The 15057-nt window shown below is 44.5% G+C and overlaps 1 protein-coding gene across 2 annotated transcripts in view; it reads left to right on the forward strand.

Moving 5' to 3' along the window:
- Window positions 1–13509, forward strand: part of senp3b (SUMO specific peptidase 3b) — a 41418-nt gene extending 27909 nt beyond the window's left edge. For both annotated transcript variants that reach the window (XM_075451214.1, XM_075451215.1), the window contains exons 8-12: window positions 9182–9259; window positions 9395–9532; window positions 11084–11167; window positions 11294–11344; window positions 12184–13509. In XM_075451214.1, the coding sequence (XP_075307329.1) occupies window positions 9182–9259; window positions 9395–9532; window positions 11084–11167; window positions 11294–11344; window positions 12184–12294 (462 nt within the window). In that variant the 3' untranslated portion in view covers window positions 12295–13509. The remainder of the gene's footprint in view (window positions 1–9181; window positions 9260–9394; window positions 9533–11083; window positions 11168–11293; window positions 11345–12183) is intronic.
- The last annotated feature ends 1548 nt before the right edge of the window (window positions 13510–15057 follow it).

Below are 15057 nucleotides of genomic sequence, written 5' to 3' on the forward strand. Positions count from 1 at the left end.
TCCCCTTTAAAACACTAATTCTGCGCATTAAGTCCATTTCAGCTATACAGATCAGTTCTACAGATTTAAGTCCATTTTGTGTCCAGGAGGTCATAGCAGGTTTAAGATCAGGGATCCACGACATAGTGAATCCCTGATTTAATCCGGGCAAAAGCCAACGCCACCCCTACCTGTGTTTACACTAGTTTACTAGTCATTTTAAACTTAAAACTTGAGACATCCAGGAAGGCCAACAACAGCGTAGCCAGATGATCAGCAGCTGGTCTGTCTGCAGCAAAAGGCAGGAATCACCTGATCAGTCTGTGATGCCAATCAAATTCATTTCGTCTGCCCATGTAGGAAAAAAAGAGCTGCCAATCACTTCATTTAAATATCCGACTCTCAGAAATAACACAGTATGTGCGTCTCATTGGAAGTGACAACCAAGTAACTTAAGTCAACATGTCACTCATCATATTAATCTTTATTCATTCTGAACATCATTCTGAATAAGCTGGTCTAAAGGCCTGTTTGTTAAAAACATTTTATGCCTCTTAATTTGTCATTTTCCCTCCATGGTATCAAAAATGGTATTGACCTTAAAAATTTTCTTGGGGATTGGTATCCATTTTGAAATTCTATTTTGACAACCTTACAAGGCAGTGAGGTTTGCATTTCACAAAAAACAATTTGGTCTTTAAAAAAAAAAGAAAAAGCTTTATCCAAAGCAACATTAAAGCTTCAGTGCATTAAGAGACTCTGGTCTGTACAAGTGTTGCCAAAGATATCAATAAGTCAGTCAGATCGATACTAAAATGTAGTATCTGAATCAATTTTTGCATCAGTATGGAGAACAGTGTTCCCTTGCCCGGACGTGGGTCACCGGGGCCTCCCCCTGGAGCCAGGCCCAGGGGTGGGGCCCGCCGGCGAGCGCCTGGTGGCCGAGTCTGTGCCCGTGGGGCTCGGTCGGGCACAGCCCGAAGGAACGACACGGGTCCCCCTTCCGACAGGCTCACCACCTGTGGGAGGGGCCATGGGGGTCGGGTGCAGTGTGAGCTGGGCGGCAGCCGAAGGCAGGGACCTTGGCGGTCTGATCCTCGGCTACTGAAGCTGGCTCTTGGGACGTGGAACGTCACCTCTCTGCTGGGGAAGGAGCCTGAGCTGATGCGCGAGGCTGAGCGGTTCCGGCTAGATATAGTTGGACTCACCTCGACGCATGGCTTGGGCTCCGGAACCAGCCTCCTCGAGAGGGGTTGGACTCTCTTCCACTCTGGAGTTGCCCGCGGTGAGAGGCGTAGAGCAGGTGTGGGCATACTTATTGCCCCCCCGGCTGTGCGCCTGTACATTGGGGTTCACCCCGGTAGACGAGAGGGTAGCCTCCCTCCGCCTTAGGGTGGGGGGACGGGTCCTGACTGTTGTTTGTGCTTATGCACCGAACGGCAGTTCAGAGTACCCACCCTTTTTGGAGTCCCTGGAGGAGGCACTGGAGAGTGCTCCTCCGGGAGACTCCCTCGTCCTGCTGGGGGACTTCAATGCTCACGTGGGCAATGACAGTGAGACCTGGAGGGGCGTGATTGGGAGGAACGGCCCCCCCGATCTGAATCAGAGTGGTGTTTTGTTGTTGGACTTCTGTGCTCGTCACGGACTTCTGTGCTCGTCACGGACTGTCCATAACGAACACCATGTTCAGGCATAAGGGTGTCCATATGTGCACTTGGCACCAGGACACCCTAGGCCGCAGCTCGATGATCGACTTTGTAGTCGTATCGTCGGAGTTGCGGCCGTATGTCCTGGACACTCGGGTGAAGAGAGGGGCGGAGCTGTCAACTGATCACCACCTGGTGGTGAGTTGGCTCCGCTGGTGGGGGAGGAAGCCGGTCAGACCTGGCAGGCCCAAACGTATTGTGAGGGTCTGTTGGGAACGGCTGGCGGAATCCCCTGTAAGGAGGCGTTTCAACTCCCACCTCCGGCAGAGCTTCAACCATGTCCCGGGGGAGGTGGGGGACATTGAGCCCGAATGGGCCATGTTCCGTGCCTCCATTGTTGAGGCGGCCGACCGGAGCTGTGGCCGTAAGGTGGTCGGTGTCTGTCGTGGCGGCAATCCCCGAACCCGCTGGTGGACCCCAGTGGTGAGGGAGGCCGTCAAGCTGAAGAAGGAGTCCTATCGGGCCTTTTTGGCCAGTGGGACTCTGGAAGCAGCTGATGGGTACCGACAGGCCAAGCGGAACGCAGCCTCGGCGGTTGCTGAGGCAAAAACTCGGGCTTGGGAGGAGTTCGGGGAGGCCATGGAGAACGACTTCCGGACGGCCTCGAGGAGATTCTGGTCCACAAATCCAGCGGCTCAGAGGGGGGAAGCGATGCACCGTCAACACCGTGTATGGTGAGGGCGGGGCTCTGCTGACTTCAACTAGGGACGTCGTGAGTCGGTGGGGGGAATACTTCGAGGGCCTCCTCAATCCTACCGACACGCCTTCCGATGAGGAAGCAGAGTTGGGGAGCTCGGACGTGGGGCCTCCCATTTCTGGGGCTGAGGTTGCCGAGGTGGTCAAAAAACTCCTCGGTGGCAAGGCCCCGGGGGTGGATGAGGTCCGTCCTGAGTTCCTCAAGGCTCTGGATGTTGTAGGGCTGTCTTGGTTGACACGCCTCTGCAGCATCGCGTGGACATCGGGGGCAGTGCCTCTGGACTGGCAGATTGGGGTGGTGGTCCCCCTCTTTAAAAAGGGGGACCGGAGGGTGTGTTCCAACTATAGGGGGATCACACTCCTCAGCCTCCCTGGTAAGGTCTTTTCGGGGGTACTGGAGAGGAGGATCCGCCGGATAGTCGAATCTCGGATTCAGGAGGTGCAGTGTGGTTTTCGTCCTGGCCGTGGAACAGCGGACCAGCTCTATACCCTCCGCAGAATCCTGGAGGGAGCATGGGAGTTCGCCCAACCGGTCTACATGTGTTTTGTGGACTTGGAGAAGGCGTTCGACCGTGTCCCTCGGGGACTCTTGTGGGGGGTGCTCCGGGAGTATGGAGTGCCGGACTCCTTGATATGGGCTGTCCGGTCTCTGTATGACCGGTGTCAGAGTTTGGTCCGCATTGCCGGCAGTAAGTCGGACATGTTTCCTGTGAGGGTTGGACTCCGTCAGGGCTGCCCTTTGTCACCGATTCTGTTCATAATTTTTATGGACAGAATTTCTAGGCGCAGCCAGGGCGTTGAGGGGGTCCGGTTTGGCGACCTCAGAATCGGGTCTCTGCTTTTTGCGGACGATTTGGTTCTGTTGGCGTCGTCAGGCCGTGACCTTCAGCTCTCACTGGAGCGGTTCGCAGCCGAGTGTGAAGCAGCTGGGATGACCATCAGCACCTCCAAGTCTGAGACCATGGTCTTCGGCCGGAAAAGGGTGGAATGCTCTCTCCGGGTCGGGAATGAGATCCTTCCCCAAGTGGAGGAGTTCAAGTATCTCGGGGTCTTGTTCACGAGTGAGGGACGAATGGAACAGGAGATTGACAGACGGATCGGTGCGGCGTCTGCAGTGATGCGGGCTCTGCACTGGCCCGTCGTGGTGAAGAAGGAGCTGAGCCAGAAGGCGAAGCTCTCGATTTACCGATCAATCTATGTTCATACCCTCACCTATGGTCACGAGCTGTGGGTAGTGACCGAAAGAACGAGATCGCCAATACAAGCGGCCGAAATGAGTTTCCTCCGCAGGGTGTCTGGGCTCTCCCTTAGAAATAGGGTGAGAAGCTCGGTCATCCGGGAGGGGCTCGGAGTAGAACCGCTGCTCCTCCGCATCGAGAGGAGTCAGATGAGGTGGCTCGGGCATCTGGTGAGAATGCCTCCTGGACGCCTCCCTGGTGAGGTGTTCCGGGCCCGTCCCACTGGGAGGAGGCCCCGGGGAAGACCCAGGACACGTTGGAGAGACTATGTTTCTCGGCTGGCCTGGGAACGCCTCGGGGTCCCCCAAGAAGAGCTGGAGGAAGTGGCCGGGGACAGGGACGTCTGGGTCTCTTTGCTTAAGCTGCTGCCCCCGCGACCCGATCCCCGGACCAGCGGAAGATAATGGATGGATGGATATGGAGAACAGTTTGGCTGTCTTTGTTGCCTCCGCTGAGAGACACGGCCCCTCCCTTCCCTATCAGCTGAACAGAGACACAGCATGGAGCTTTAGTTCTATGAAAGTGTGTCTTAAAACTTCATTTAAGCAGTGCCACTTTTATGCTGCTTCTATACACTGAGAGATGAGTATTATTTCCTTTGTTCCTAGCATGCAGGTTTGAGGACTATAAAACGCAGCAATCAGTCCAACTTGCTTTCTCCACGTGGCTATTTACACCATGTTCAGACACTAAATCTGCAAATGAGGTTCCTTCCCATGGAGATTTGTCGAAGTGGGTTGTATAGTATTGTAATCACTGTGAAACAATCAGCAGATTATATATTTTTGTTTCAATAATTTGTTGACCGCAACCTTGCTTCCCCTTTGCAACCCTGTTGAACACTTGCTTGCAGCAGAGAGGGCAGTGGCTTCCTTTGAATGCATTTTTTACAAGCTCAGCTTCCAAAAGCAGCGGGAAAGCAAAGGGTGTGGGTCTGCTGTGAGTGAGGAGAAATGCAATGCTTTACACAAAAGGATCTTTATTACCATTAGCATCAAGCTATTTAGATATTAACTGGTAGGATTTTATACACTATATTGCCAAAAGTATACACTCACCCATCCAGATAATTAAATTCAGGTGTTCCAGTCACTTCCATGGTAACAGGTGTATAAATTAAAGCACCTCAGCATGCAGACTGCTTCTACAAACATCTGTGAAAGAATGAATTCCAGCATGGTACCATGATAGGATGCCACCTGTGCATCAAGTCCAGTGGTGAAACTTCCTCGCTGCTAAATATCCCACAGTCAGCTGTCAGTGGGATTATAACAGGGTGGAAGAGATTGGGAACGACAGCAGTTCAGCCAGGAAGTGGTTGGCCAGGTAAAATGACAGAGCGGGGTCAGAGGATGCTGAGGCTCATAGTGCTCAGAGGTCGCCAACTTTCTGCAGAGTCAGTCGCTGCAGACCTCCAACCTTCATGTGGCCTTCAGATTAGCTCAACAGTGCGTAGAGAGCTTCATGGAATGGGTTTCCATTAGGGCCGGCACGGTATGTGTATTCGTGCCGAACCGTCACGGTACGGGGGTCACGGTTCGGTACGCGCATTGCCACACAGAATACACACGGTACAGAAGTTTAATATTGATCTTAACGTGGAACTGTTATTTTGCAAGAGTTTCCTTCAGGACCCATTTAAACACTGCCACATGCAAGCTCTGATTGGTCCGTAGAGATATACACTTTCGGACAGAGTAGTTCTAAGAACGCAGTTATCAGAACTGTCCTACTCGAATTTCGTTCTGATAACTGTCCTTCCCCAGCGGAGCTGTTTCAGTATGCATTTGCACATGAGTCGGGACTGATGCGCCGCACGCAGCCGTCTGCGTCGGTGACGTGTTACGTTAGCCGTTTAGCGCCACATTCAACAACAAAACAAAACCGGTAAAAGTAAGGAGAGAAGAAAAAACACCACAAAGAAGCTAATATGGAGAGCGGGGAGGCCACCGTGTTCATGGTCTGCATGATGGTGATATTAATCATGGACGATCACATCAGGCGTCTAATATCGAGGCTGGAAGAGCTCACAGAGAGAGTCAGGAGATACTTTTTCATTTCATGAAGGAAGAAAGGAGAGCAGAGCGCTGCAGACAAAGGAGACAACGTGTAAGTTTAACTTATTAAACACCCGCAGGTTCTGTCTGTGGTATGACGAAACATTTCAGCCATGATAGCATGACATGGGGCGTAGCTACCGACCACCACACACCTCCGTCAGATGCGTTCTATAGAACCATGAAAAGACCCGACCAATTACATCTCCCAAATGTATTACAACAACCCCTGGATACGAATACATGCAGAGCAAAAAAAATTACCGAAGCAATTGGAATTTACATCGCATCTGCTATGCGCCCATATTCCACTGTAGAAGAGGCAGGATTCAGATATCTATTACATGTGCTCGAACCTCGCTACACGCCTCCTTCGGCACTGTACCGAAAATGTACCGAACCGTAGGGTCCGTACCGAGGTACGTACCGAACCGTGAGTTTTTTGTAAGGCAAGGCATCTTTATTTATATAGCGCATTTCATACCACAGGCAACTCAATGTGCTTTACATAAAGACAAGGCATTTAAAAGAACAGCATAAAGCGGCATAAAAACAAGCAATTTAAAGAAAAAAATTAAAAATAGAATAAAAATTAAAGCAATCAAAGAAGAGGGGAAAAAGAAAAATATAAACTCAACCATAAGCACACGGAAAGAAATGTTTTTAACCTGGATTTAAAAGTGCTTACAGTTGGGGCTGATTTCAGTTCTGCTGGTAGTTTGTTCCAGTTGTGTGCAGCATAACAGCTAAAAGCTGCTTCACCGTGTCCAGTTTGAACTCTGGGCTCCACTATCTGACCTGAGTCAGCAGATCTCAGAGCTCTGCTGGGTTTATACTCTGCTAGCATGTCATTCATGTATTCTGGACCTAAACCATTCCGTGATTTGTAGACGAGCAGCAGAACTTTAAAATCTATTCTGTATCTGACCGGGAGCCAATGTAAAGACTTGAGAACTGAGGTGATGTGATCTGATCTCTTTGTTCTGGTTAAAACTCGGGCTGCAGCATTCTGAATGAGCTGCAGCTGTTTGAGACTCTTTTGGGGGAGTCCAGTCAGAAGACCGGTACAGTAGTCAAGTCTGCTGGAGATGAAAGCATGAATCAGCTTCTCCTGATCTGTTTGGGACATGAAATCCTTAATTCTGGATATGTTCTTAAGTTGATAAAAGGCTGATTTGGTGACTGATTTGATATGATTGTTGAAGGTCAGGTCTGAGTCTATCAGCACGCCGAGGTTCCGGACTTGGTCTTTAGTTTCTAGAGACAGTGACTCAAGATGTTTACTGACAGCAAACCTCTTCTCTTTGTTGCCAAACACAATGACCTCAGTTTTTTCTTGATTTAACTGAAGGAAATTTTGGTTCATCCACTTTTTGACTTGCTCTAAGCAGTCGCACAATGACTCTATAGGACTGCAGTCATCTGGAGACAGTGCAAGATATATCTGTGTGTCATCTGCATAGCTGTGGTAGTTGACTTTAGAGTTCTTCAGAATTTGACCCAGAGGCAGCATGTATAGAGTGAACAGAAGGGGTCCAAGAACTGACCCCTGAGGAACTCCACATGTCATAGCCACTCGATCAGATTGATTACTTCCAATAGTCACAAAATAACTCCGCTCCTCCAAGTAGGACCTGAACCATTCTAGGACTGTCCCGCTGAGTCCTGCCCAGGTTTCCAACCTGTTCAGCAGTATACTGTGATCCACAGTGTCAAATGCAGCACTAAGATCCAACAGGACCAGAACTGACACCTTGCCTGAGTCAGTGTTCAACCTTATGTCATTTAACACTTTAATAAGAGCCGTTTCTGTACTGTGGTGAGGTCGGAAGCCTGACTGAAATTTGTCAAGGAGTCCACTGGAGTTCAAGAAGTTACTGAGTTGATTAAAAACCACTTTCTCAACAATCTTGGCTATAAAAGGAAGATTTGAGATGGGTCTGTAGTTGGTTAAAATGGAAGCATCCAATGTTGTCTTTTTTAGGAGTGGCTTGATGGCAGCTACTTTTAAGGGTTTAGGAAACGTGCCTGATTGAAGTGAGCAGTTTATTATTTGCTGCAAATCTGTTTGGACAGAGCTTACAATAGTTTTAAAGAAGTCAGATGGCATTGTGTCAAGACAGGATGTCGATGGTTTAAGATGCCGGACTGTTTCTTCTATGGTTTTTTGGTCAACTGTATTGAATTCTGACATCATAGTTGATTGATTCCTAGGTGGTTTTAAGGTTTGCGTCATTTTATTATTTTGCTGATTTATGTTGATATTTAGCCTTATAGATTTGATTTTTTTCATTGAAAAAACAAGCAAATTCATTGCATTTTTCTGTGGAACAGAGTTCTGAAACTATCTGTTTTGGGGGGGTTGTCAGCTTATTAACCATAGGAAACAGAGAATGAGTGTTGTTGATGTTCTTATTAATCATTTCAGATAAGTGTTGCTGTCTAGCGTGGAGTAACCCGTGGTTAAAATTACAAAGACTTTGTTTGTACCGTTCCACCCCTAGTTTCCATGGTAACTACATCCAAGCTAAGTGCAAAGCAAAGCGTCGGATGCAGCGGTGTAAAGCACGCCGCCACTGGACTCTAGAGCAGTGGAGACGCCTTCTCTGGAGGGACCAATCACGCTTCTCCATCTGGCAATCTGATGGAGGAGTCTGGGTTTGGCGGTTGACAGGGGAACGGTACTTGTCTGACTGCATTGTCCCAAGTGTAAAGTTTGGTGGAGGGGGGATTATGGTGTGGGGTTGTTGTTCAGGAGCTGGGCTTGGCCCCTTAGTTCCAGTGAAAGGAACTCTGAATGCTCTGAAACCCGATAGAACACCTTTGGGATGAATCAGAGCAGAGACTGTGAGCCAGGCCTTCTGTCCAACATCAGTGTCTGACCTCACAGATGAGCTTCTGGAAGAATGGTCAAAAATTCCCGACCTAAAAGTACTTCGCTGTAGCTCAACATCATGGTTTTGATTAAATGTGGTCATTTGTGTGTGACTTGTATAAAGAGCTCAGAATGTGATTTGGTTACATGTTCTTGTGTGAAATGACAGAACATCTTGATATGTTCAATATGTGACAATAATTGTAAAAATAATGATTATTAACAATAATAGTAGATGGTGTGCAGTGTATGTTGTAAATAAAGATTATATTTCAGTGAGCAAGGCATGTAGCAAACAAAATATTGGTTGTGGGTACAAATACCTATTAAAAGTTCAAATTCACTTTGATGACTGAAAGAAAATTGTAATTCTATGTGAAAGTTTATTTTTATTAATGAAAAATAATGCAGCAACCAGAGTGAATGAAGATCAAACTGAGCACATGCATGTAGTGTAAAACTTCCATGGCCTAATTCTATCCATCCTGTGATTGATTTAGTTAGTTAGTTCTGTTGTGGAAGATGCAAAAAGTGGAATTCATGGGGACTATGGGTGAACACCAATTCTAGAAGCTTTGTGAGAAACTAAGCCCATGCTTGAACTTCCTCTCCTGTTGTTCTCATCTCCAGGTCCACTTTTTCAACAGCTTCTTTTATGATAAGCTAAGAACAAAAGGATATGAAGGAGTTAAACGGTGGACAAAAAATGTAAGTGGATATCAGAAACTTGTGTTTGCGCCTGTATATCTCTTCATCTATAGATAGATATGAAATTATAGATATATAAATGGATATAAACACACGTGTGTCTGTTTACTTTCCCCTCTTTATCATTTTCTATAGGTTGACATCTTTCAGAAGGATCTGTTGTTGATTCCAATCCACCTGGAGGTCCACTGGTCGCTCATCAGTGTTGATATCCCACGTCGAGCTATCACTTATTTTGACTCGCAGCGGACCCTCAACAGGCGCTGCCCAAAGGTAGGACAGACGGCTGCACCAAGCTCACGCCTACTGGCACATAATCGTACCTGAATTTCCAGACATTCTATAAAGTTAATGTTGTAGTAGGATATAGGCAGGAAGATATAAAAAAGACAAACGTTGAACGGTGGCATTACATACTTGTGACAGTTCTCCATTATGGTACACTACATTCTGGCACAGTTATTCACTGCTTCATTTTCAGTGACAATTTGATTAAATTTTTTTTATATAGCACCACATCAAAGTCAAGTTTGTTTGTAGCACATTTCATGTACAGAACACTTCAAAGTGCTTTACATAAAATAAAAGCATTGCAGCAGGCAGTGGAAGAAGCATTAAAAATACTTAAAAGAATATAAAGAGAAACAAATAAAATAATTTAAATGATTAAAAACAAGCAACAGTCCAGATAAGTTCAAAGATATCGTGCAGATTTCATGCATAGACACATGAGAAAATAAATGTTTTTAACCTTAATTTAAAAATGTCTATTCAATTCAGTTTTATTTATATAGTGCCAAATACAACAAATGTCATCTCAAGGCACTTAAATAATAAAGTCCAATTCAAGCCAATTGGAATTCAATTCATTGTAATCATAATTATTTATAAAATAATCCAATTCGTTCATATAGAGCCAATTCAAAAACAATTTCCTAGCTAAGGAAACCAACAGAATGCACAGAAACTTGTCTTCAGTCCAATCTCCCGTCCTGAGCGTGCCTGAGGCGACTGTGGAGAGAAACGACTCCCTTTGAACAGGAAGAAACCTCTGGCAGAACCAGACTCAGGAAGGGTGGCCATCCGCCTCCACCAGCTGGGGTTTGAGAGGACCGAAAAGAGGGGGGGGAAGCATTGTGCATACCTGTCAACAGGATGGTACAGAAGCAAACCTTGGTCTCAGGTGTAATTGATGTTTTAGAACAACAGCAAAGAAAAACTCACCCTGGGGAATGCAGATGTCTGACCATGTTAGAACTCTTATATAAAATCCAATCTTCAACAAAACCTTTCAGATATGATAAGTAGCCGGCCTGAAGACGTGGCTGGAGGTGCGAGGGCTCACTATCTCTTCATGCAGCTTTCATTTTATACTTTAAATGTTTATTGCAATAACCTAAATGCGACTAAATTTAATCAGAAACTTGTTAACATGTGAATAATGATATAGTTCAGTTTCAGAAAGCATTGATGTCAGGTTCCTGCTGGAGCTGCCATGTTGCACACACCTTTCATTGCATATAGAGCAGCTGAGTGTGAACAGGACCTTGGAGTCTGCTCACATTTAAAGCTAACATGCATCCTGGGTGATCCAATCACAAGTGGACAGCTCAAAATACTTGTGCTGCTGTGGAGAGAGTCAGGAATGTCAAGTTGGTGGATGTGCACCTTGGGGATGACCTGACCTCTATTATTAACACCAAAGCCATAGCTAGAAAGGCTCAACAATGACTCCATGTCTTTCCACCCTCTACAGGGGCTCCACTCAAAGTGTCGTCACTTACTTACATTGGATGTTATTTCTTTCTTTATTTTTTATTCCAGCATATTTTCAAGTATCTGCAAGCCGAAGCCATCAAAAAAGACCAACAAGAGTTCTTGATGGGGTGGAAAGGCTTTTTTAAAATGGTAAATACTTTCTGTTCATAATACGAATATTACAAAACCCTGTAAAGATTTAAATGAAGGATCCTAATTACATTCCATACAATTCTAATGTATATGTTTAATGTAGATTATTATGATGTGTTTTAGAATGTGGGTCGCCAGAACAATGACAGTGACTGTGGGGCATTTGTACTCCAGGTGAGTCTTTGATATCATGTCAGCAAATGTGAACTGTTCACTGTTGTTAGTTATGCACTGTTCATATTGGTCTTAATTTGGACGTCTATACGATCCCATGTGTCATTGACCAACTGTACAGAACTGTCGCCCTTTTATGCTCGTTTCCAGATTATTTTCGAGGTTTAGTTTCCTCCCGCTGTACACTGCTGCAGCAGCTCCTGTCTGACACGACCCTCTGAAAGACCACACGGCTCTGAGTAGTCGGCTTATTTGTCCAAGGCAAAGTAGTTATTATTGTTTGAAGCAAACTAGCAAGCAACTGGCATGGCAAGTCTCTAAGTAATGTCTGGACCACAAACAAGCTGTTTAAACTAGTTTTGCAGCAGAAAGAGCGGTTTTGCCTTTTGTAACACTGCAGAACTTTTTCAACTGAAAAGGCTACATAGCTTAATATTTAATAATAATATTGTCTTTAAAAAAAAAAAAAAAAAAAAAAGGTTTAGCATGTATTTTAGGTTTTTCTCTTTCCGTCAGAAGCTTTAGCTTTCACATTATGACCACTTGCCTTGCTGCCAGTTCTGATTCACCTTTCAGGGAAAGTAGACTGTCCATGTCCAAATTGCTGCCATGGTTATGTTGTTATTTATTGTTTTTTTTGGTAAGACTGCTTCAGTGAAGGACTAGAAACTACAGCCTCAGTCACTTTCAACAGTCATACAGCACCGCAGGAATGCAGTTTAGTTAGCTTTTCCAGGTGTCGATGTACTACCTTAAATCTGTTGTTGTGTCTTTTGTTCCTGCAGTTTAATAAATAGCTTTCCTTTCCATTTCTATTTTTTCCTTTCATCATCCTGCAGTACTGCAAGTGTTTGGCACTTGGGCAGCGATTCTGTTTTGGGCAACAGGATATGCCCCGGCTCAGGAGGCAAATGTACAAAGAACTGTGTCACTGCAAGCTCGTCCTGTGACCTAGTACTGATACCCCACCCTGACTCTAACCATATGGAGGGACAATGATAAAAGGACGACAAGGGGAGCAAACAATTGGATGGAAAAAGAAAATCTTTTTAAAAAAACTTTTTCCGCAAACACCCAGAGAAACTACTTCTACCATATTTGATGTCATTGTTTCCCTTTTGATTAGCCAGTCTTTGCTTTCCCCATCCACCTTTGAAGACTTGTTTTTTTTGTCAGTTATTTACTGTGGTTGACAGAGGTCAAGACTAGCTTCCATTTTGGGAATGTTCTCATTGTTTATCCTATCGTAGTCCACTTATTTTTCACTCTGAATTGGTTAAGAGCAATGGTAAGATTTGGAAAGAGTCCAAGTGAAATGAATGGTTGTACCACCTTTAAATTTCCTGTTTCCATGTAACAGCACATGCAGGTGATGAAATGATTTGATATGTAAGCTTGTGGATGAACAGTACCTGTGAGTTTTACATCCAGTCCACCTTCTTCAGGTGACGTTTTTTTCAAAACCAACAATGTTGCCTTCCAAAATAAAATGCTATAGTCATTTTTCAGTGTAGTACAATATGACACTTCAAGAGTTCATTTTCAGACCTTTCCTTCAGTCGGTTTAACTGGATTTTAACTGATGGAGGACATTAAAGCTGGGAGTGAACAGTTTTCTAGTGGATTTTCCAGATGGACATAAGAACTTCTACATTCATGGAGTGCACCACATATTGGCCCATGTGTTAGAAATGTTCTGCCTTTTCTAGTTAAAGAAATGCAGCGGATACATCTGAGAAATTGGACCTGCGTCTGTTGATAGCAGCCCAAGCAATGAAGAATGATATAATGGCTCACAAAGGGTTATCTTTACATTGCATTTATCGTTTTAATGTGTTTAATTGCTGTCAGTAAATGTGGTGATATGCTTATTGCTTTAAACAAATGGTGTTAAAAGGACAATGATTTTGTGTTATTTTGGAATAAGTACAGAAGATGTTTTGTTTAGTATTTCTTTGAAAAGCCATTTTGGTAAGGACCACAACAGCTACACAACAGGCACAGTAATGTCTACAATGGAGTTACAGTGCTCTCTTCTTTTTTATAATTAAACAAAATCTGGATATTGGTGTTTTGGTTTTTGCATTTTTGAATGGATACGACAGTTGTTTTCTATATCTTCAACAATGCATTATGGTTGCTCAAAATAAAAACATCGCAAGCAGGTGATTGTGTATTTCATTAAAGCTTGAACAGACATTTTGAGAATCATTAGGCAAAGCAGAAATGTTACCACTTACCCTGTGGCGTCCAGCTATATTTTCTACATAGATCACCAACCACTATCTTTGCAAAATGTACAGTTTTCAGATGATCACTTCAATTACAAAGTGGGATAGTGAGTTTGAGAGCCTGAATTTCTTCCACATGACTGCTTGGAACATGTGGACTTGTGTGTCTTTGCTTTGTAATGCTGCATCCCTGACAGTAGAGTAGCTGCGGGGGACTAAGCTGGTGAAATGGCCATTGCGGTGAATAGAGCAGAAGACCTGAGATGGAAGATCATGGATAACCCATACTTAGTGCCTGCACTGAAGCAATTTATTTTGTATACTTTCTCAACATTTGTCTTACTTGACAACTTGGGTTATATTTGCATTTATCAAAATGTATTTTACATTCCATTAAAATTGATTTTAAGTAAAAAAAAAAAAAAAATTAAAGATTAGCAATAGTGTTTAAATGTCATGTTTCATATTTTGTTGCTGGTGATCGCCTTGCAGTAAGAATATTCCTGGTTCTAATCCCAGCTGGTTCTTTCTGTGTGGAGTTTGCATGTTCTCCCCGTGTATGGTGGGTTCTCTCTGGGTACTCTGGCTTTCACCGCCTAAAACATGTATGTTAGGTTATGTGAACATGGATGGTTGTGTGTCTGGTTTGTCTCTGCGTGTGCCTGTGATGCACTGGCGACCTGTCCAGGGGTACCCTGCCTCTGACAGCTGAGATATGCTCCACCCCCACCTCACCCCTGGTGACCCTGAGTTGGATTAAGCGGGTATAGAAAATGGATGTTTTCCTGCTACGTGGAGGCATCACCATCTAAATAATAATTAAGTTTAAAAAGTTATTAACTAACTTTCTATCCTTTTACACAGATTAGCATTGTTAGCAGTGAATAAAGATGGTGCCCAGGCCCATCCTGTAGTGCTCCGACCTTACTGAAATAATAAGTTAACCATATAGTCACGTGACAGGTGTTCATTTCCAGGAATCCCCACATAAAGGTACCAGATTTTGAATTCTTTACAACATTTCTTATATAAGATCTCTTTTCCATTAATTGTGTTTGTACAATTTGTAAAACTGACATTGAATCCACAGACACTAAAACACTTAATGGTTTGACCTTTTCTCTCCACTGTAACGCCATGATTACTGCGATCAGTCAGGCTGAAAATACTCAGTGATGCTCTGTTGTGTTGGCTGGTTGTTTCACTCCTACCTCAGGTACCACAGTTCCCACCAATCATTTCTTTTGTTCTGTTCCTGATCCAGGCCGATGAGCACCTTGTCAAAAACAAGTTTTTTCTTTTCTCCATGACCTCGTGCACACTCAGGACATTGGATTGAAGATAATTTGAATTGGCTTAATTATTTATCTAATTCATTAGATTGTATTGAATTGTGTGCATTACAGTGAATTGGATTCTAATTGGCTTGAATTGGACTTTATCTTTAAAGTGCCTTGAGATTACATTTATTGGGATATAATA

The sequence above is a fragment of the Odontesthes bonariensis genome, chromosome 19 (genome assembly GCF_027942865.1).
Source record: "Odontesthes bonariensis isolate fOdoBon6 chromosome 19, fOdoBon6.hap1, whole genome shotgun sequence".
Classification (NCBI taxonomy): domain Eukaryota; kingdom Metazoa; phylum Chordata; class Actinopteri; order Atheriniformes; family Atherinopsidae; genus Odontesthes; species Odontesthes bonariensis.